Source organism: Muntiacus reevesi, chromosome 19 (assembly GCF_963930625.1).
Source record: "Muntiacus reevesi chromosome 19, mMunRee1.1, whole genome shotgun sequence".
In the NCBI taxonomy this organism is placed as follows: domain Eukaryota; kingdom Metazoa; phylum Chordata; class Mammalia; order Artiodactyla; family Cervidae; genus Muntiacus; species Muntiacus reevesi.
In genome coordinates, this window is record NC_089267.1 from 21,613,354 (window position 1) to 21,636,272 (window position 22,919).

Here is a 22,919-nt window from a genome sequence, read left to right on the forward strand (position 1 = left end):
CAATATAATACTATTTGTAAATATTTTTAAAACCATCAAACAATCCTGCACGTTTTTATGGTAACACACTTATACAATAAAAATATAAAGTCATTTACGGTCATTACGCAGGAGTACAAGTAAGAAGTAAGCAAATGGGGTAGAGCTTTGGCTTGATACTTCCTTAAGAAGAAACAACCATGGGACTTCCTGGTGGTCCAGTGCTTAAGAGTCTGCCTTGCCTTGCAGGGGACATGGGTTCCATCCCTGTTTGAGAAACTAAGATCCCACATGGCATGGAGCAATTAAGCACCACCATGAAGGCCTGATGTAGCCAAATAAATAAATAAATAAAATATTTTAAAAAAAGAAGAAGCAACCTCCATCATCAGAATCCAGAATCATAAATGATCTCAACAAAGGAGAGAAAGTGTCTTAGAAGGAAAGACTGAATGTGAAGCCTTGTTAAGAAAGACAGTGGGGGAGGGGAGAACCGGGAGTTTGTAATTAGCAAGTAACAAAGTCCTACCATACAGCACAGAGAACTATATTCAATACCCTGTGATAAACCTAATGGAAAAGAATATACAAAAAAAAATTTTTTTAAAGAGTAGTTTCTTATTTTGGTGAAGAGAATGGATACTAAATAGATATAGGTATTGATAGCCAATGTTAAAAATAAGTTTAAGAATGTGTAATAAAAATTTAAAGTTAACCACTAAAAAACATTTGAAATAGACATTTTTTACTTTCAAATCATCACAGGAAAGCAATGACACAGAGAAGGCCACCAATATAAAAGCAGACTAAGTTCAACTACATCAGTAATCACAATAAACAATGATTAATTAAGTTCACTATTAAAATAAACAGACTGTCACACTGCAGTTTTAAAAATATCCAGCTACATGCTGCTTACCAGGTATATGTTAACAAGATATAGACCTAAGATAACATGGGACAGCTGAAAAGAAAAAAACGGAAAACAAGATAACAAATTAATAATTTTTTAAAAAAGAAAGTAAATATAGCGATAATAACATCAGGCAAACCAGAATTAAAGAAAAAGAGTAGCAAGTGAAAGGAGAGAAAAATCTTATTGATAAAATATGCAATCAGTCAAGTTCTTATGGCACAAACCTTTTACATACCTAACTACATAGCTTCAAAACATATAATGCAGAAAAAGGCATTAAAATCAGAAGAAAATGACTTTTCCATAACAATAGTGAGATTTAACATGCCCTTCTCAAAAGAGCCACATTTCAAGTAAATAAAAAGGGTGAATTAAAAAGTTGTAATAAACTTGACTACATAAACCTAAACATATAAAAGTACACACACACACACACACACACACACACACACACACGCGCGCGTGCACGCGCACATGCGCGCGGCTCCCCTGCTAGCTCAGTGGTAGAGAATCCGCTTGCAATGCAGGAAACTCGGGTTCCATACCCGGGTCAGGAAGATCCTCTGGAACAGGAAATGGCAACCCACTCCCACCCGGGAAATCTTATGGACAGAGGAGCCCGCTACAGTCCACGGGGTCGCAAAAGAGTCGGACACAACTGAAGTACTAAATAACAACAAAACCACACATACACACATTCCTCAAGAGAGTCCCCAAGGCATCAAATACATAAGTCATATTCTCTGAACATGCCTCAATAAAACACAAGGATAGTCAACTGTCTGTTTCATTTAGACTGGCATCAGATGGGCAAAAATCTATGTGGCAGCTTGGGTGTGGGTACAGAGAAAAGGATATTTATAGAAACTTTATGTGGGAGGATAAGCTTGCAGTGCCTTTTTGCAAAATAATCTGATATTACCGTCAAAATTTTAAAAGTCATACTCTTTGAGTTGGTAATTCTACTTTTAGAAATACCTCATATAAACTATACATAATCACAAAACAAATGTATAACACACACAGTGCAATCCTACTTAAAGCAGCAAAAAGGTAGTAATATCAACAGAAATATGGTTAAATTATAGTACATTCATTTCATAAAGTGCCAAGCACTGACATGGAAAGAATCTCCAAGACACAGTGCTGCTGTTGTTGTAAGTGTGAAAAAATACACATGTATCATTCAAATTACGTTAAGATGCAAAAAAGAAAAAACAAAGTGGAAAAATACAGAACATACTTTTTTCTTCTAAAGAGGGACACGATGGAGAACTTTCATATTTTACTTTATGTAAGTCTCTACTGTTTGAATATTTTATGACTTGTACTGCTTGTATAATTCAAAGAAAAGACAAGACAAGCAATAATTTTTAAGAATTTCTTGCTTACTTCCCAGAAGACTGGGATCTTTCTGTTCTTGGTACTAATTTGATCAAACCCATCAGCAAGTACAGGACAAGTATAAGCTTCCAATCTGTTCAAATAAGAACATTTTCTGTTCCCTCTGCCAGGAATGCTCTTCCTCGGAGATGGTTCACTCCCCTCACTGCCTTCACGTTTTCCACTTAAATGTCACTTTATCTGAGGAAGACTTTTCAGTATAAAATGCCAACCTCCTACACCCTCACCTCCTCTCCCCAACTATCTTAATTTGCGTTACAGTTCACTAGAGTAATTTAACGCCTCTGTCTCAGTGTCCTTGTCTATAACACAGGCTGATATGTGTACTCACTGGAAAAGACCCTGATGCTGGAAAAGATTGAAGGTGGGAGGAGAAGGGGACGACATAGGATAAGATGGTTGGATGGCATCACCGAATCGATGGACATGAGTCTGAGCAAGCTCCAGGAGTTGGTGATGGACAGGGAAGCCTGGCGTGCTGCAGTCCACTGGGTCGCAGAGAGTCGGATATGACTGAGCGACTGGACTGAACCGATCCGTGCACCTACCCCACAGGATTATCGTTAGGCTTAGAATGAGCTAGGAGCCCTCGGATGAGCACCGGACGCACAGTAAGAGCTGTATCAGTCTTTGATGTTTTGTCTGCTTTGTTTACGGTCTGCCTTCCCCCCACCGTGAGAATGACAACCCTAGGGAACAGGCACTGCGTTTTGTTCACGACTGTATCCCAAATGCCTGGAAAGCGTTTATCAGTAAATATTCACATTCATAGCTGTCGAAGCCTGATTTAGTATTGCGGCCATATGCCCAGACAGCTGAGATTACCAAAAAAAAAAAAAGGGGCCAATTATTTTCAGTAAAAGCAAGCTTTCTGCACATTAGCATAAATAATCTATAATGATTCAATCTATTTTGAAAGCACAATATGTAGCAGTATGATTAGTAGCAGCATCCAGTAGGGAAGTGGCGCAGTCCCATTGAATTCCTTAATTTCCTAATACTAACATGGCAACAGAAAGGAAAACTCAATGTGGGGGGGAACACACAAAAGCATGACTTACTCTGCATTCCGGCTTTTGATGCATGGCTGGTAGAGGACCTTGACTGCATTCCAGGCGGCATTGGAATCGGCCTTCAATACATCTTCCAACACAGGGAATTTTTTGATACTTGTGGACTGTCCCAAAGATTCAATCACCAAACTGTCTGAGTTTAAAAGCCATAGCTAAAGAAATGAAGAGAAAAGTTTAAGCATAAGAGTATTTAAAAAAAAAAAACAATTATCACTACCCTATCCATATCTCGTAAGTAAGCAAAGTTGCTTAGTCGTGTCTGACTCTTTGTGACCCCATGGACCCACCAGGCTCCTTTGTCCATGGGATTTTCCAGGCAAGAGTACTGGAGTGGGTTGCCATTTTCTTCTCCAGAGGATCTTCCCGACCCAGGGATCGAATCAGAGTCTCCCGCATCGTAGGCAGACACTTTACTGTCTGAGCTACCAGGGAAATCCTATCCATATCTCATACCACCACTCAAAAGAGAAAAAAACAAAAACTATTTTAAAAGAAGATATAACTATAAAACACCAGAAAAAATACTGAAAAATCATGTATGCAACTTTGAAATAGGGTAAGTCTTTCAAAGTATAATGTTTGTAGAGCTGCTGATAACACAGTTTCTAAAGACAATTGATTAGGAGAAAATATGTAACACCAAGTTATTATCCATAATTTACAGAGCTCCTAGCAATCAGTATGTGGGAAAAACAGACCAAGAGAGATACAGGTGAGGAATAAGAAAAGGATCAAACAGAAGAAATAAGTGATAAATATATTAAAATGCCACTCTAACTAGTAATAAGGAAATACAAAATTTTTGTGCTACTCCTTTTCACTTATCAGATGGGCAAATACAAAAAGACGGATACCACAGAGGGTTTGGAGAAGGTCTTCCCACACACTGCTTGTGGGAGAGTGCTTCTGGGTTTGGATTCTGTTGATTAGTTGAGGATTTACTCTCAGGAGAAAGGGTGGGAGGGAAAGAGGAGAAGGCAGGAGAAGGAGTTGGCCAGTGATGTGGACTCAACCTAATCTCATAGGGAGCTCTGGAACCTGAATCCCACCTATAGAATCAGTTCCATTTTGAAACAGGAGACGGCAGGTTTTGTAGCCCAGAGTCAAGTCACAGACAGTAGGCTGAGCAGGACAGGGGTGGGGGTGAGGGAGGACAAGAAACTCCCCAAGCCAGGCTGCATCTATCCAGACGGGACAAGTCTCTGAATGAAGGCAGCTGTGAGCCGTGAGCAGGCAACATTCTCATCACAGGGAAATGTGGGACCAACCAAAGAGAGGGGACTTGGGTGGGGTACCAAGAATGTCTGTAGAAGGTAAAGGAGGTTTAGAAAAGATAAATTAGTCCAACATTTTGGAGGCAATAATTATCAGAGTTTAAAATACACCCGTTCCAAGAGTGATGAGAAAAATCTGTTTCTAAAGGACTAAAATACACATGCAAAGATGATTTTCCCTGAAGCACTGTCTTTACCAGCCATACAGTGGAATTCTAATCATTAATAAAGTCCATATTTACACTAACAAGAAACAGGACTCATGATACATGGTTGAGTGAAGTACACACGTTGAAGAATGAAGCTAATCACATCATTGTGTTATTTTTACAAATACCTGTGGGTGTATTACATATAATTATAAACAGGGGGAAAATGGACTGTTAATGATTACCTCTGGATGGTATGACACAGCAGGGCAGAAGAGGGGACAAAATGGAAGGAAGGAGCGCTTCTTTTATGTTCTTCATGTTGTCAGAATGTATTTCAAGAATGTATTACTTTTATAAGAATGAAAAAAATTTTAACTTAAATATACACTAGTAGTAAGTTTAAAAAAATTCCTACTCCTGATTTTCAACTTGAAAAGATGAAAAGAAAACTGAGGGAATTCCCTGGCGGTCCAGTGCTTAGGACTCTGTGCTTCCACTGCAGGGGCACGATCCCTGGTTGGGGGACCAAGATACTGCAAGACTAGAGGTGGGGCCAAAGGAAAAAAAATGGCGGGAAAAAAATAAAAAGAAAATTAAAGCTGATTTCAGACTATGACTAGGAGGTATACTTAGTGTCACCCTTAGTTAGTAAATATTTTAACTTTGAATAAAAATTATCTGAAATTAGAGAAGCATGGAGTCCCTGTGATGGATCGTCAGTCACAAAGCAGTATCAAGTAACACTTTCAATTTCTTCCCTCTTAGCTACCATGGTCCCGTGTTAGCGTGTGAGGTCCTTGAAGGCATTTTTGTTCTATCCTGAGCACCTAGGAAATGTCTTTCAAATAAAAGTGCTCAATATATGTTTATTGGTTGAATAAAACTGATGTGGAGGCAGACAAGAGACTTGGGCCCTCAGCCTTGGATTTTTATATAATGTCCTCAACTCTTCTGCAGTTTAGTATTAGACACCTGTGGTTTATGTAGGGGATGATTCTGCTATCTGTGGAGCCTCTTCTCCAAAACTTGCCACTACTTCTCAAACATCAAAGTGTTGAAATCAGGATCTTGACGAGATCTCTGCACTTCCATATTCACTGCAGCACTGTTTACAATAGCCAAGATGCAGAAGCAACGTAAATGCCCACCATCGATGTATGGATTAAGAAAATGTGGTGTACATACCCAAGGGAATATTAGCCTTTAAAGAGAAGGATGTCTTGTAGTATGTGACAATACAGATGAACCTTGAGGACATTATGATAAATAAAATAAGACACAGCAGGATAATACTGCATGATTCCATTTACATGAAGGATTTAAGACAGTCTAACTCATAGAGGTAGAGAGTTAGAATGCTGGTTGCCAGGTGCTGGAGGGAGGAAGAAACTGGGAGTGGCTAATCAAAGGGTATAAGGTTTTAGTTGGGAAGATAAGTAAGTTCCAGACTTGCGGTACATCATTGTGCCTATAATTAACAATGCTGGAATATAACATATAAAATAATATTTTTATAATATAAAAATCTGTAAAGAGGGTAGATTATGTTAGGTGCTCTTACCACACACACACACACCCCCCCACACACACCCCCCCCCCCCACACACACAAAACGATAAAACAAAAGCAGGATCAATAGAACATATTTTAAACATAAGAGTATCAAATAAAGAGGTAAAAAGTGAAAAAGAGAATTGTGTTACACTGACAAAGAAAGCCATTAAAAACTGAAAGCAGAAAAAGTTTATTTTGTGGCATGAGCTTCTACGGAACAGGAATTAGGTTTTATTTCTCTGTGAATTCCAAGTACCTAGCACATTACTGTTGTTGTTTAGTTGCTAAGTTATATCCAACTCTTTGCGACCCCATGACAACAGCCCACCAGGCTCTCTGTCCATGGCATTTCTACATAGAGGCAGGTAAATCATTTGTTATTCAATTAAAGGTGCTTGATTTGTGAATTAAGCTGACAATTAAAATTTTAATTTTTGATCTCTTATTTTCCAGACCTGAGAATTAAGAAAAAAGAATAACAAAACCCAAAGAATTTCTGAGCCCCTGAACTACCAGGCTACAAAAAACTGGGCAAAAATCACTTCTTACCAGAATGTATACTTTGCCATCATGACCTTGAATAGTGAATCTAAAAGTGCTTCTAGCAGAGGACAGTTCCACCATACACTGTGCGATAATGCTCTGTACAAACTGAGACCTGTTTGAACAGAAACCAATTTTCACAATGAGCCTCTCATAATAACTGACAGTAAGAGCCCCATATACCCACAGGGTACCTAAGAAGCAGAGATGGCTGCATGCCAGACTTTTCTGTATGCTGCCAATTCCCTCACAACCTGTGCTAATTTTAATCTATTTTTAATGCATTTGGTATTTGTGCCAGTCTTTGTGAGATCTTAGTTTCCCAAACAGGGATCGAACCCATGTTCCCTGCAGTAGAAGCATGCAGTCCTAACCACTGAACCACCAGAGAAGTTCTTGAGCCAGTCTTTCTATAACCTATTCTTCAATCATTAATACATTTTCCACCCCAACCTTTTTATGTGAAAAGTAAAAAGTATTACTTGCTCAGTCATGTCTGACTCTTTGTGACCCCATGGACCATAGCCTGCCAGGTTACTCCGTCCATGGGATTCTCCAGGCAAGAATACTGAAGTGGGTAGTCATTCCCTTCTCCAAGGGATCTTCCTGACCCAGAGACTGAACCCAGGTCTCCTGCACTGCAGACAGATTCTTTACCATCTGAGTCACCAGGGAAGCCCAACCTAAGTATTTCCTCCATGAAACTAAAAAAATATACTGTTAGATTAGTCAATATTCCATTTGAACTGTGGTAAATTAAGCAGTGAATAACTAAGTTATAAAAGATGACAAATTTCCTTCCAAACATTAGTCAGTATTATCTCCAATGTTTTCTATTTGCTTCCCCTCAGACATCAGATCTGAGATGCATAATCAAAGTATTATAAGAGGATGCAGTTCAAGGTTATAGTCATAGTCAGAGGGCCATAATTTTTAGACATCAATAAGTGAACTGAAAGATACACTAAGTAAACTTTCATTGGCAAGACTAAAAAGATTCAAAGAAAAAAAATACTAATGAATTTAGTGGATAAGCAATATTCTTTTTAAAAACACAGGAGTCATTTGAAAACTAACTCACATTGCAAATAAGTTAAATGAAAACCAGAAATAATTACTCAAAAACCTATGAATGATGATAAGACCTTGGATATCTAGCACATAGAAAGAAGCACAAAAAAATTTCAGAACTAGACTTATAAGAGCACATTTGTGTATATCATTTTGTAAGCAAACTGTAAATAAATCTTCAAATCTTTCATATCTGTGGTTTTATTCTACTACCTAAAAGCCCTTCCAAAGGCTTTCATTTTTCCTTTCCAAGCAAACAAGCATATAAATAAAACTGAATTCCTAAATAATGAATTGTTCCCATCTTTCTTTACACGTGAAATTACAGAAGAAACAATTTGCTATTTGTACCTTGGTATGATGGGAAAATTTCTTTCAGATGGCAGAATAATTATCTCCGTCATATAAAACTTAGTGGTTTCTAGAAACAAAAAATAAGAATATTAAAAAGTTTCACAATTAGTATTTCTATTGTGGGCATGTTGGTCTCAAATTATGACATTTCAAACTAAATATCTGATACACTGGTACAATGAACAGTCAGTAAAACTTTTCTAAAACGACTTAGCTTCGGAAGACAAAGATTGATGAAACTATACAGTGACAACCCTGACACTTCAGATAGCTCAGCGCTGTTTCAGAAGAGCATGCCCTAGATGAGTCTGGTGCAGCAAGACTCTGTTCACAAATACGCATGGTGATAAAAACTAGGCACATCACAACCATCGCCCACTCATCGCAAACTCAGTCTTTTGGTTTCCTCATTTCTATAAAGTAGCCACAATCCTAGGAGTCACTGAAAAAAGCCTCTTTAAAAATCTTAGTATTCTAAAGCCCAAGCACAAAAGCTATGAACCTCACATTAATATTTGCCCAGAATCTCAATGAGTGTATTATCCAATTTTTAAGAAATCTGGTTATCTGATTACTTCATTTACAGAAAAATTTAAACTAATGTTTAACAGAAATGAACATAAACATAACCATTTTTGATTTTTAAAAAAATCCATGAAAAATGTTCACTCACTAGTAATGAAATGGAAATTAAAATGAAATATTTTTAGTATCAAATAAAAAATATTTTTGAAAGATAAATTGTAGCAGCAATGAAGATATGGAGAAACAGTTACATTTATTCTCCTTCTGCTGTCAGGACTGCAAATAACAGATTTTTGGAAAGCCACTTGGTGAAGGCATTAAAAATATATATGCATTTTGGTTGAGAATTTGTTGAGAAAATAAAAGTGAAAAAAATATATATACATACATTTTGATACCATAATTAAATGCCTAAACATTTATCTCAAAGAAATACTCATAGATATCTGTATAAACATTTATCTATTAAGGTGCTTACAATAATATTAATAGAAAATACTGAAAAATTAAATTTTTAAAAATTGAGGATGGTTGAATTAAATGAACATCTATATATTTCAGCAAGAGAATTTTATAGTCATTAAAAGTGATGTGCCAACAAATTTTTAATTGTTTTAATAAGGTGAAAAATTGTTCCTTGTAGATTTTCTGTAAACGTTTACAACTGCTCAGTGTAACACAGAGAAAAATGAAAAAAAAAAAAGTATTATTTTTTTGAATCATTATGATGACTTTATATATTTCCCCTTGAAGTTCAATTTTTCACTTTACTATTTAAAATCATGTTATTAGATGCAGAATTGAACTTTTTAACATTCTAAAGTGATCCTCTTGTCCCAGTTGTTGTCAAAACTGTAGTTTAATTCCACAATTTTAATCCCACAAGGTAGCACTAATTTACACAGTTAACATTCACTTAGTATCACCAACATATTGGCCACTTTCTTTACCGATCCTTCATGAACTTAGACCCTCTTTCTGGAATCATTTCTTTTACTTAATATACCGGCAAAATTTCTTTTCATAAGAAACCAAATCACTAGAATTGAATTATCCTAGTTCTTGCTTGACAGAGAATATGTTTATCTTTATCTTGATTCTTTCGTATCAGGACATTTTCTCCTGACATAAAATCCTAGGTTAACAGTTTTCAACCTTTGTGCACACTATCTTCAGATCTCTATTGTTGCCATCCCTTTGAAGGTAATGTCTTTTTACTTTAAAAATTTTCATTTTCCTTTTTTAAAATTTTCCCTCAGTAGCACTGTGATGTATTTAACTATATACTTCCATGTATTTCTCTTACTTGGGCTTTATACACTTAGAATTCACTGGACTTCAGACTACAAATTGTAGTTCTTCGTCACTTTTTTAAAATCCTCAGCAATTCTCTCTGCAAATACTATGCCCTATTCTATCTCTTCCTTCTAGAAGCACGCTCAAACATGCACTAGATCTCCTCTGTGTTTTATGTCTCTTACCCTTTCTTCTGCATTTTTTACCTTCTTGTCTCTCTGTGTTGAATTACAGACTTTTCTTCTCATCTATCTTCTGTTCACTAATTCTTCCTCCATGTGCTGCCTAATCTGCTGGTAAGCTATCCACTGAGTTTCCACTGAGTTTTAAGTTTCAATTATATTTTAAGAAATTCTGTTGCAGATCTTCTCCAAATATGCTTACTGTTTTAGTTGCCTTTACCCTTTGATTATTTCAAACCTGTCTTTTATGTTGTTAACTACAGTAAGCATGGTCATTTTACAGTTTAAATCTGATAATTCCAGCAACAGGTGTCTGTTTCTATTGTTTGCTGTTTGTGTTAGTTCTCACTGGTAGAAGTCTAGTTTACTTACGTGCCTATTTATGTTTGGTTGTATGGTAAACACTGTACTTGACAAATTCTTTGTGGGAATAATATAAGTTTCACAATGAAGGCATTTTCCTCCAGAGATGACTTGCAATTGATTTTCCCAGGCCCACGGCATTATGTCTAGTTCAAAGCAGACTAACCGTGTTCAAGATCTGAAATTCCTGAAGTCTCAAAGGACTGATGTTGTCTGTAATTTCACGGGCTTGTATTCACTTGTGATTTGCCTTCACTGTGCCGTATAGTCATTCAGGGTCTCATATTTCTGTGCAGTCACCTATTGGATTCTCACTTTGTGTAGTCTTTGATATGAAAGTTCTAATTTTAGAGCACTGGCAAATGCAAGGAAAAGGTGGTTTTTAATTTTATGCTAACCTCTGTTGAGTATGCTTTCGTGGTAATTAACCTACATATTTTCCATTTATCTTACTCTTCATTCCTTCCTGTGGATCCCAATTAGCATCCGATTATCTTTCACCTCAGCGTGAAGAACCTTCCTTAGCATTGTCTGCTAGTAATGCATTATTTCCACCTATTTATAAAAAATGTCCTTGTTTTGCCTTCATTTTTGAGGGAGTGTTTTACTGGATATAGAATTATTCATTGAAAGATGTTGCTGTTTTCTCCCCCAGTATTTTGAATATCTCAAAGGGTCTTCTGGCTGTCTTTTAGTGTCTTTTTGGCTGTCATTACTTCTAGAAAAAGTTGGTCTTAATTCTTAATGAAATCCCTACAATGTGATGTTTTGTTTTCTCTTGTTCCTTTCAAGATTCTCTCTTCATCTCTTGCTTTTATCAGCTTAACTACAATACGCCTGGGTGAAATGCTCTTTCTGTTTATCCTACTTGAGATTCACTGCAGTTGTTGGATCCAAAAGTTAAAATATTTCACCAAATTTGACAACATTTCACCCATTTTTTCCCTGATGTTTTTTCTCCTCACCTTCTAAAGCTCCACGTACACATTTAACAAAACACTTAATATCATTCCACAAATCTGATATTCTCTTCATTTTGAGACTTTATTCCTGTCTGTTCTTTGGATTGCTTACTTTCTATTCACCTATCTTCAACTGGTAGCTCAGATAGTAAAGAGTCTGCCTGCAGTGCAGGAGATCTGGGTTCAATCCCTGGGTCAGGAAGATCCACTGGAGAAGGGAATGGCAACCCACTCCAATATTCTTACCTGGAGAATTCCATGGATAGAGGAGCCTGGTGGGCTACAGTTCATGGGTTTGCAAAGAGTCGGACACAACTGAGCGACTAACACTTTCACTATCTTCAACAATTTTGTTTCTATCATCTCAAATATGAGGTTTTAGTTAATCCAGTACATTTTTCTTTAGTTACTATACTTTTCAGCTCTGTAATTACCAACTGGGTGTTTCTCTGAAGTTTCTGATTTGTTGAGATTTGCTATTAATTTGTCTTTTTAATTCTTTGCCATATTTATAATTAGTTACTTCAACACATTTGTCTGCTAATTTAATATTTGTGCTTCTTCAGCATCCGTGGAGTCCTGCTTTTTCCTTGAGTATGAACCACTCCTGTCTCTTTCTTTGCCTGGCTAATAATTTCTAGAAGGAAGTAGGATATTGTGTGTAATACACTGTAGTAATTCTGGATTTTCTTTTATCCTTTGAAGGGTTGTTGGTTTGTAGGCCAATTAATAAGCTTGGAATAAAAAACCAGGAAATATGCTTTCCCACAGTATGGAGTCACTGTGTCTATGCCCAGTCATCTTCTGCCTAGCCTGACTCCCTAGAGAGTATCTGCTATCTCTGCATGGTTTGGCTATCAGCAAATCTGGTGCAAGGTTCTTCTCAAATACTGCAAACCACTAAGGCTTCCACCTTCTGCTACCCAAACTGTATATGCACTGAGGAATGAAGCAAAGGCATAACAAGTTTTCAGGTCTCTCCAAGCTTTCAGTTCCTAACAGACTCCCTGGCATCTATTGTATGTATGTAGAGTTTAGCAACCAGTCAGAGCTGTGCTAAGAAATTATTAGCTCTGCCCTTCCAGGACACTCTTGCTTTCAAAATATCCCCTCTTAAATTTCTACTTTTTCCTTTGCCTACCCTGAACCAAATCTTTTACCACCTATAAATAATAAAGCTATTTTTTTTTCCTACCCAAGTTCAGGGGTTGGGGGGAATACGGCAATGACCTCAAGCAAAAAAAAGCCACAAATTTGCCATTTTAGCCCAAAGCAGTAGCAGTTTTTGATAACTGAACATCTCTCAAATCATTGCTTCATTTCAGTTATTTTCTAGTAGCTATTCTTCTGAACTTGTACAGTTCTGTACTTGATTCCTTCAGAGGAGAACTAGCCATTCTCTTTATGCCACCAGTTTTGAAATTGTGTGTGCTCAGCCACGCAGTCATGGCCAACTCTTTGGGACCCCATGGACTGTAGTCTGCCAGGCTCCTCTGTCAATGGAATTTTCCAGGCAAGAATACTGGAGCAGGTTGCCATTTCTCACTCCAGGGGATCTTCCTGACCCAGGGATCAAACTCGAGTCTCTTGCGTCTACTGCACTGGCAGGCAGGTTCTTCACCACTGTACCACCTGGGAAGCCCCACTGGGGATCCACTAATTTACTTTTAGAGTAGATGTGGGTAAAGCTCTCTTACATTACCAACCCCCCTACCCACACACACACACTCACATACAATGACCTCCTAATATACTTAGGTATCACCTCATAAAGATTTTTGGTTAAATGGATATTCAGAGTTCACATATTGTGACCATAATCATACCATGGAATCGCTCCTTTTTTGTCCAACCTTCTGTTTCCCACAGTGCATAACTGCTTTCTTTTTCATGTGTTTAGTTTTCCAAACATGTTTAGCTAATTTTGCCCATATGACAAAATGGCTTGTCTCAATATTATTTGTTATATGTAGTCAAACAATTCAATGACTATCAGTTTCAGTGTATAACTGAAAAAGTCTTTCTATTACAATCTTCTCTCCACTTGCTTCAATCCAGACTGTTATTCTCTAGGGCTGCTGTACATCCCTCCCCGTGGGATTCTTTATCTCATTCTCCTGTGTTGAATGATCTGTTCCCCAAATCCCACATTTTTTGAGGTTCAATTCCTACTTTTGTTGATGCATAACCCTATGGTAGATTCCCTAAGGAAAATATAACTTTGAGGTCCATGTTTTGAGATCCTGTAGCTCCAAAAATGTATTTATAATCGTCACACTTGACTATTTGTTGAATTCTGGTTGAAAATCTTTTTCCTTCTAAATTCTAATCTTTTTTCCTTCTAAATTATGAGGGCATTTTTCATCATTTTCTAGCTTTCAATGCTACTGTTAAGATGTTCAGTGCCATTCTAATTCCTAATCCTTTGTACATTACCTGCTTTTTGCTCCCTAGAAGCTTCGCCCTTGGTGTTCGGAGATTACTCTGTGATGTAAGTAGGCTTTAAGCAGCTTCCTCATCATCCTTCATTAATTGTTTAAGACAGTTAGTGGACCTTTTCAGTTTTCAGCCGGGGCCCATAAGTCCTTGTTCTAGGAAATATCTTTTTAGTGTGGTTTTAGTATTTCTGTTCTTTGATGGATTTCCCACACCCTGTTGTCTCTATTCTCTTTCTAGAATTTTAAGCTAGATGCTGGATGTCCTAAAAGGCTCATTTCATTCACTCATTCAACAAATATTTACTGGGTACCCACTAGATGTCAAATATCATTCTAAGTGCTAAGCTCATTGTGATAAATGAGGTACAAAATATTCCTATCCTTAGGAAACTTACATGACTTTTTTAAAATTTCCTTTCCAATTTTCAATCTCTGTCTTTTGATCCTGATTTCTGAAATAATTCCTTAATTTTATCTTCTTTTGGTTAGTTTTTTTTTTAAGCTATTACATCTTTAATGTGATACTCTCTGAATTGTAGAGGCAGTATTATTTCATTTCTCCAAGGACATTTATTATGGTTTTTTAAGAGATTTTTTTTTCTGTTTTAATACATAATTTGTTTCTTTTCAATGCCCCTGCTCTGTACACTTGATTATTTATTTGCTTTGGACTCTCTTTAATATTTATTGATTCTCAGCAATCTGTTCATATTTAAATGTAAAGTAATAAAATGCTAAGAGAAAGCACTTGGCTTGTTGACAGTAGAATGGCCGAACATAAGCTCATTTGTTGTTGTTGTTGCTGAATAACCCCTAAGAATCAGTGTCTGCAGATCTTTTCTTGTTAGTCCACTTCCATTATTCCAAGAAAGGCTGCTCCAATCTCCTACCTTGAGTGTATAAGCAAGTTGCAAGGAGAGAAAGAGTCTCAGGAATCTTACGACTCCTATACAAACTTTGCATTCAAGCTTCCTGCTTTCAGCACCGTGTCCTTGATAACTGCTAACTCTCAACCGCTAGCTCTCAATTCTGTCCATTTCTGGGATTCCACAGCTGAGTTCTGGCTCCCTCGTTATAAGACGATCGATCTTCTGCAGACACCAAGGCTGCAGCCTCCTCCACACAGCCAAGTGTGTTCCCACCCCTCTCTCAGCTTTACAGCTTCCAAAGAAGTCTGCTTACACCCCCAGTTCACATCACTGTTGACTCCTTTCTACTTCTCTTTTGTCTCCGTGGATATCCCTTTTTTTTTTTTAATTCCTTAACTGACTTTTTAACTGGGCTTCAGGGAGGAGAGAAAAGCATGAAAAAAGTCAATTCACCTTATTTAGCTGGAAGCCTTAAGATTTTCTAAACTGTTGCGAAGGACTTGCTTTCATTCTCCAAAAATGACATTGAGGGTGGCACGCTACACTGCTACTCCTGCTCCCTTTTCTGTTCACTCTGAGCAAGTAACTCCTTATGAGATTCTGATGATCTTAAAAAACAAACAAAAAATGCCACCATCTGCTTTCCCTTGAGGATGGCAGTTTCACTTAAATCACATCTTCTAATTAATTATATTAAAAACAATTATTCTTCACCCATGAAGCTAACATGTGCTGGAGCTCTCTAGACATTTTTAAACCACATCTATAAAGAGGGATGAATTTTAATTATCAGGATTTTCATTATTAAACTTCATAGTGGCATAACACAGATTTTACACAAAATATAATTAACACTACTGGGAAAAAGAACAAGGAACAGAACATAAAACTCAGAATGTGTTTTCTTCCATTTCAACAACTTCTGTGTACCGCTCCCCCAGCCCCCATGCCCAAGCCTCAAAACACAGCCCTAAGGCAGACAACTACCAAGAAAAGCATCTCCTCCATCATCCCTGGTAACCAATTCCTCTGACAGAGGAGTTGTATTAAAAAAAAAAAAAAAAGCTTCCATATTCTTTAAGAAACAAACATTATACTACTTTATAGTAGTATACTATACTACTACTCAATACTATGTACTTATAAAGGTCAAAAGACACAAACTTCTTGGCATATTGCATGATATATTAGTTGATTTCTATTTTTAAAGGCATCACTTCTCAATTCTATAACATGTGTTAGTCATCTCTCTTTCATATATGTCCTATAAAATCTCCTGTTTGTTTGTTTTTTAACCTAACAAGAAGGCAGTCATTTCGGCTTTTTTTATTATGAAATTCTTACCTGATGACACAGTCTCTCCCAACATTACCTTGCAACGCTTACAAATTACTTTGGTATTTGCCTTTGGTTTCTGTAGAATAGAAAAATGTCATTTAAATGTCATTCAGTTTTTCTTAAAAGGAATATATAATTTTAACATGGCCTCTAGAGTATACATTGAACTTTACATTTTATTTTGCCATCTACTAAATACTGGGAATACACTTAGCTTGTATGCATAAAGCACACGCACAGAGATCTTTTTTTTTTTCAAGTCTAAAGACAAAATAATGAACAGAACGATTATTCCAAACCAAGTCACTTCCTTATAATCTACATGCTGCCAAGTAATTTGAACAAGAAGCATCTTAAAAATTCTAAAAAGCACTTCCAAACATTCTTATCATTTAGAATGTGTGTGGGTGCATGCTAAGTCAGTTCAGTTGTATCTGACTCTTTGCGACTCTGTGAACTATAGCCTGCCAGGCTCCCCAGTTCAAGGGAGTCTCCAGGTAAGAAAACTGGAGTGAGTTGCCGTGCCCTCCTCCAGAGGATTTAGAACAGAATAGGCAGGCAACAAAGGTAGAAAGGTAGGTGACTTGCCCCAACACATATGTTTAGAAAACAGAAGAATCAGAACTTGAACTCGTATTATTCTGACTCCCAGTCCAGGACAACTTATGTAAAAGTAAACTATAATTCATAACCACCATCGGAAATTAAAAATACCTAACCCACTCATATAATTCTGTTTTTCCATTTAACATATGCACTGTAACTGAAAAGACAGAGACAGTGTTCTAGAACAAATTCCTGCAACATTGTTAAAAAATCCAACTTTATCAATAGGGACACAGATTAAAACAGCTAGCAGTTGTTCTAGAATAATTCTAGAATTATTAGAATAATTCTAATTATTAAGAAAACAAAAGACTAAACTTTTAAACATAGAGAACAGATCTGTGGTTATTAGAGGTTGCAGGGATTGGCAAAAATGGGTGAAGGTGGTCAAAAGGTGCTGTTGTTCAGTTGCTGAGCCATGTCCGATTCTTTGCGACCCCGTGGACTGCAGCACGCCAGGCTCCTGTGTCCTCCATTGTATAGATTTTACCAATTCTGTTAGAAGTATCACCTGTTGTCAGTTGTTTTGAATCAAAATTCACCCATTTGATTGTATGAGGTACTGTTTTTTGTTTTTTTTTAATAGTTTGTCTTAAATTTTTATTTATTTATTTTGGCTGTGCTGAGTCTTCGTTGCTACGCATGGGCTTTCGCTCCTTGTGGTGTGTAGGCTTCTCATTGTAGGGCTTCTCAGGTAGAGCACAGACTCAGTCGCCTCACAGCATCGGAAATCTTCCTGGACCAGGGATTGAACCCATGTCCCCTGCATTGCCAGGTGGATTCTTAACCACTGGACCACCAGGGAATTCTGGCTGTTGTTCAGCTGCTAAGTCATGTCCGACTCTGCAACCCCAAGGACTGCAACATGCCAGACTTCCCTGTCTTTCACTATTTCCCTGAGTTTTCTCAAATTCATGTTCATTGAGTCGATTATGCTACCTAACCATCTCATCCTCTGCCGCCCCCTTCTCCTTTTGCCTTCAATCTTTCCCAGCATCAGGGCCTTTTCCAATCAGTTGGCTCTGTGCATCAGGTGGTCAAAATATTGGACCTTCAGCTTTAGCAACAGTCCTTCCAATAAATATTCAGGGTTGATTCCCTTTAGGATTGACTAGTTTGATCTTTGTGTTGTCCAAGGGACTCTCAAGAGTCTTCTCCAGCACCACAATTCGAAAACATCAATTTTTTGGTGCTCAGCCTTCTTTATGATCTAACTCTCACATCCGTACATGACTACTAGAAAAACCAAGCTTTGACTATATGGACCTTTGTCAGCAAAGTGATGTCTCTGCTTTTTAATACACTGCATAGGATTGTCAAAGCTTTCCTTTCAAGGAGCAAGCATTTTTAAATTTCATGGCTGCAGTCACTGTCTTGGAACCCAAGAAAATAAAAATCTGTCATTGTTTCCAGTTTTTCAACCCTTTTATTCGCCATGAAGTGATGGGACCGTATGTCCATCAGATGCTAAAGGCCTGCTATTGTGTCACTAAGTAATAATTGTTTATTTTGTCTGGTGTGAAAATGACACTGTGGTCATGTAAAAAAGGACAATCTATATAGGAATGAATTGACATAATGTTTAGAATTTGCTTTAAAGCACTTGAGCAAAAAACTAAAAATAAAAGGGGCAAATGAAGCATATTGTATGAATCAAGATGACTGATGGAAGTTCATAATTCTATTTTTTACATTTGCAAATGTTTACAAAGTTCAACACATTATTTTAAGAAAAAAAAATTCCTCATGAACTTAACAAAACAAACAACCAAAAAAAAAAAAAAAAAAGTAAAACTGTTATTCATACTCACTGGCTAAAATAGCAATGTTCAATTTCATTTGTTCTTTAAAATAGAGGATGAAGTCATATGTGTGGCTACTTTCTAAGTCTAGAACAATATTATAAATCTTATCAAAAGTTGAGATGCTACCTTTATCAATCTGCTTAACATATGCAAAATTTTCATTTCATTGAAAGGCATAAAAAATATCCTAAGAGATAATAAATCTAAGAATAGGGAAACCTTCAATAGATGTCTTTTGAAAACAAAAAGTATACTGCCTTATTCTCAGAGGCACAAATAACGTGCTGTACACACACAGGGTTATTGAAGGAAAGGAATAAGAGTCGAACTTTATGTTTGTTTATGCTTTTTTTGGTCATTTATGAATATTATAATTCTACAGATATGCTTTGGAGTAATTCATTGTCGAGGATTCCTTAAACAGAATTAAAATATACATTCCTCATGCTGAGGTGAGTTATCTCTTAAAATTTTTCTCCACAGTTAAAATACATTTATTTTTAATAAAGGTTCACTTGTTCCCAGTCCCAGCATTTCTTTTAAAAATAAAAGTTCCTGTTCCACGTGGGCTCCTCATAAAATACGTTTTCATAATCTCCTACAAGCAGAGACAAAAAAATATACTTCTACCAAATACTCAGAAAACATGCAGACTGCATCATTCATGTCTGATAAGCTCAACTAGTCTTGATCTTTGAAATTAACATAACGCTTTCAGTTTTGTGAAAGAGAAACTCTGCTTTGCAGTGCATTTTTCTTGACCTATGCTTCATGGAAATAATCAAGCGAGTTGTGCAGAGAAGCAGCCTAGCAGTGTAGGAACTCTACAGAGCAAACATCAAAGACAGACATTGTTGTGGACTAATTAAATCAATATATCTGCACGATGGCAATACTGCTACGAGAGGTGGATTAGCCTTCTGTCCTCGTTTTTCTTTTCCTTTGTGTGGCTTCCATTCTAAGGACCCTTGATACTGTCTCACCAAAAAAAATGTTTCCCAAGAGATACCATTAGACGCTGTGTCACCATGTGACATTTCAAAACCCTGCTAGATGGCTAGACTGGGTGATATGAGAAATAGGTTTTCAACAGCACAGAGAAGCCTTGTTCCCACAGGAGCCATGCGAGCACTGTGTAAGTGGTCCCTCCAAATTTATGTTACTATTTTGGTCTCAGGCATATTCTTTCAACTGCTGCAATATGCAATTAAAGTGAAACTTCCATCGAGGCTAACTTGAAAACAATCTTGCCAGCAGTGGCTTGTCATGACAGTAATTTGCCATGGTCTCCTTGATACTTAAAAAACATAATGTCTGACTATGGCACAACACACAGGATGGCTGTTCACAATTAAGAGAAATTCTTGTAAGTGGCATCATGGCTGATGAAGACACAAGTGTGAGGAATTTGTTTTCATATAGAATACAGAGTTCATCTAAAAAGGGAAACTCATGGTTTTGCTTATTTAATCTTTCCCCATTCTTCTTCTACTCACATCTTCCAAATATTTTTAAAATGTACAGCTTAATCATAAAAATGAAAGTCAAAATACATAAAAGAGTAAAGCACTAGTATATTTAGATTAAAATATAATTTTACTGCAACCATATTAAATACAACAGATGTACATTAAGTGCTTACCATTTATCTTTGAAAACTATAGATGGCTAAACACTATAATTATGGAGGTATTCTAATATATATATGTATTCTAATATATGCACATATTAGTATATATATACTTCATCTAATATATATTGTATAATAGACACACATACATACACTGAAAAGCAGTGGAGATCAAAGGAAATACGAATGGTTATGACTTTATGAAAGCTTAAGATACTTACAGAGAGTTGGGGTGAGAGAGGAGAGAGAGAGTCAAGTATTAGAATTTTAAATGGAACCTAAAGATAGAGGGACTTGTGTTTACGGTGAAAGTTGAGACACTTACATAATTTAAACTGATAACCTCAACATTTGTCAAACTTCCTTAATCTCCCTCAAATTATGAAAGAGTTCTATAAACTAGCTGACAAACTAAGATCTTCTGGACTGCTGCATATATCCTAGAGTGGTCCAGTTCTTACTACAAAAATTACAGGAGCTTTAAATGAAATTTAACACACAACGCCTTGGTTCCCACCAATAATCAGATGTTAAAAGGAAGGTTCTCTGGCAATGATTTTCTTAACATTTTAAATCACATCTGTATTGACGTGCCATCCGGGGAATGATTTCTCACAAGGGCCGAATCAATGTCATTGATTTTCTTTTAAAATAAGGTAAACCACTTGCTCTCTGCAGTGAGAGGAAATAGCCTTCTCCCTCCAGCAGCTTTGAGAGAAGGAGCGCCTGATCTCGCTTGTCAGGCACCAACATGGAGCCTCTGGCCTGAGCTTTCTTTTCACACTTGGGATCCTCCACTTCCTCTGTCGCCTGATGGCATTCGCTTGTATGACACCCACAGAAATCTAGACTACGGAAAGACACAGGGAAATACCTGACCTCAAGGACAGTAGATATCCTACAGCCAAAGAAAAATTTCCATTTAAATCAGAATCAGGATAAAATGCACACGGATTATGGAATACTGTCCTAAAAGCAAGCAAATAGGGCACTCTGGTTTGTAAAAACTAACATTTCCAAATCTACTCACAAAGAAGCCTCTTTCCCTTCTTCCTCCAGCCCCTGTGACTATTTTGGTTTAAAATCTGTACAAGCCCTTTCTGTATCAAAAGAGCAGGGCTTGATGATAGAAGTAGTTGAAAATAAAAGATTTTGGCCTTTAGGACTCCCTGTTTCACATGCCTTGATTGAAGAAAAGACTGGAGAAACCAGTTTCTAAACCCACCTCAAAATGAGCATTTACTTTAAAAGGTATTTTTACCAATTTTAGATGGTTCTCAGAAGAAAGATGGTGTGTCTCCACTGGGGCTTCTTTAGGTCTTGGCTGCCACAAATCACTCTTTAAATTCACCAGGTAGAAACAGTCTCCAGTGAAACAGTCATTCTCTTGTGGATGAAGTGGCTTAGTAGCAAAGGGGTCAGGATGACAACACCACTCGTCAACCAGAGCACCCCAGTTATCGCCTGGCAGGGGGAGCACTCTCAGGAGCTTCCTAGTGGAAAGAGGAAAAATGATGTTTTATAGAACAAAATGGAACTGTGATCTCAAAATTAAATCAACATAAAAGATGAAAGAAACTCATTAACCATATTGCTTGCAGTGTTATTTTCCCCCCTGATGACAACAGTAATATATACTCAATATAGACAAATGTGAAAATACAGAGGTGTAAAGCAAATAAAATCCATCTTTTCCTTACCACCCAAGGACAGGTAACTGCTTTTTTACATGATTGTTTATCTCCTTGCCAGCCCTTCAAGAGAGATAGCTACACACACATGCACACCATCTGAGATCAAAGGAAATACACTAAACTATATCAGGCTACTTAATGACTCTATTCTATTCCACAGGTATGCCAAACCTCTTTAGGTCATTCCCTCACTTTTAGATATATGGGTTTTGAGTGCTTCATTATTAACAACCTTATGATGAACAGTCTTTTTAGAAAATCTGTATACACATCTGACTATTTCCTTGGGAAAGAAATCTTTTATGTGGGAGAGTATAAGCACAAATGATACACATATTTTTAAATCCAATTCCTCTACGGAAAAACTGCTCTCCAGAAAGGCTATACCAATCTATAATTCTTCCACTTACCTTTTCCAGAATTGAATATTATCATTTTCTATGCAATGGATGAAAATAAAAATATTTTCAAAACTGCTATAATTGGCAATTCCTTAATTACTGGTGAGATTGAACTGGTTTTTATATTTATTCACCACTGTGTCTTTTCTATAAATTATGATCAATCGCTATTTTCTGGTGAGGTATTACTATGTTCTTATTAATGTGTACAAGTATATTCTGCATTAAGAATATAAGTCCTTCACCTTATCTTCGACAAAGGAGGCAAGGATATACAATGGAAAAAAAAACCTCTTTAACAAGTGGTGCTGGGAAAACTGGTCAACCACTTGTAAAAGAATGAAACTAGAACACTTTCTAACACCATACACAAAAATAAACTCAAAATGGATTAAAGATCTAAATGTAAGACCAGAAACTATAAAACTCCTAGAGGAGAACATAGGTAAAACACTCTCCGACATAAATCACAGCAAGATCCTCTATAACC

The 22,919-nt window shown here is 36.9% G+C and overlaps 1 protein-coding gene across 5 annotated transcripts in view; it reads right to left on the minus strand.

Annotated features, from left to right (window-relative positions):
• UBE3D (ubiquitin protein ligase E3D) overlaps positions 1–22,919 on the minus strand; it is a 155,058-nt gene that overhangs the window by 106,941 nt on the left and 25,198 nt on the right. For all 5 annotated transcript variants that reach the window (XM_065911424.1, XM_065911425.1, XM_065911426.1 and 2 more), the window contains 5 exons: positions 21,596–21,827; positions 16,300–16,369; positions 8,318–8,387; positions 6,902–7,010; positions 3,361–3,524 (listed from right to left, as the gene is read on the minus strand). In XM_065911424.1, the coding sequence (XP_065767496.1) occupies positions 3,361–3,524; positions 6,902–7,010; positions 8,318–8,387; positions 16,300–16,369; positions 21,596–21,827 (645 nt within the window). The remainder of the gene's footprint in view (positions 1–3,360; positions 3,525–6,901; positions 7,011–8,317; positions 8,388–16,299; positions 16,370–21,595; positions 21,828–22,919) is intronic.